At 40.4% G+C, this 923-nt stretch overlaps 1 protein-coding gene across 1 annotated transcript; it reads left to right on the top strand.

The window, feature by feature from the left end:
* Nucleotides 1–307: 307 nt before the first annotated feature.
* LOC144444373 (uncharacterized) lies at nucleotides 308–622 on the top strand. Its single transcript, XM_078133787.1, has one exon. It carries the CDS (start codon nucleotides 308–310, stop codon nucleotides 620–622), a length of 315 nt encoding a protein of 104 aa, XP_077989913.1.
* Nucleotides 623–923: the final 301 nt, after the last annotated feature.

Genomic DNA, 923 nt, shown 5'->3' with positions numbered 1-923 from the left:
TTTAACCCAATTTGTATCATTTTTCTTTTGATAAAATTGTATCATTCGATACTATTTGAGCATCATTTCGAATGCAGGTAACTTTCCATTGTTAAGATATATGACGTTCCCCTCATTTGCATATCATTTGCATACATTATCGCCTGATATTGCTCATTTAAATACTTGATTAACAGGCTTATTTCAACGTTTCGGCGCTCTTTTCGAAAGACCGGCGCCTAAAATTTACATGTAAAGTATATATTCACATTGGGTGACCTCAGTAGGTGTCAGCCAGCTGATTATTGTTTACATTAATGACAGAAAGATGCCCAGAGGAAACGAATTATCCGACTTTCAAAAGGGACAAATTATAACATTACATGAAGACGGATATAGCAACAGAGAAGTTGCCAGAATACTAGATATTTCGGAAAGATCAATTAGGTACAACCTCGAAAAGTTCCAAACAAGCGGAACTATGGTGAACAAGCCGCGTAGTGGTCGTCCTCGCGTCACCACGGAGAAGGAAGATAGATTACTAGTTAGATACAGTCTGGAAAAGAGAAATGCACCAGAAATTAGAGCTCTTTTCCAAGAGAATAATCAAAGATTACTGAGTGTGCCAACCGTAAAAAAATAGGCTAGCTTCGGCAAATCTGCACGGTTACGTTGCTAAACGTAAACCGCTACTAAGGCCTCGACATAAAGAGGCACGGCTGAGATTTGCTCGTAACTACTCACATTATACGTACGAAGATTGGTCCCGATTTTATGATCTGAAGAATCAAAATTTTGCCTGTACAACAACGACAACAACGACGGCAGGAGAAGCCTACAGTGAAAATTGTATCGTCCCATCCTGGAAACACGGTGGGGGGAATGTAATGGTTTGGGGGTGTTGTTCCGCCCATGGTACTGGGATGCTGTTTCAAGTTCGTGGA

This window comes from Glandiceps talaboti, chromosome 13 (assembly GCF_964340395.1).
Source record: "Glandiceps talaboti chromosome 13, keGlaTala1.1, whole genome shotgun sequence".
NCBI classification, from domain to species: Eukaryota; Metazoa; Hemichordata; class Enteropneusta; family Spengelidae; genus Glandiceps; species Glandiceps talaboti.
This window is presented reverse-complemented; position numbering and strand designations above follow the sequence as displayed.

Coding starts and splice junctions, on each gene's coding strand:
- LOC144444373 (XM_078133787.1), top strand. CDS start 308: ATGCCCAGAGGAAACGAATTATCCGACTTTCAAAAGGGACAAATTATA.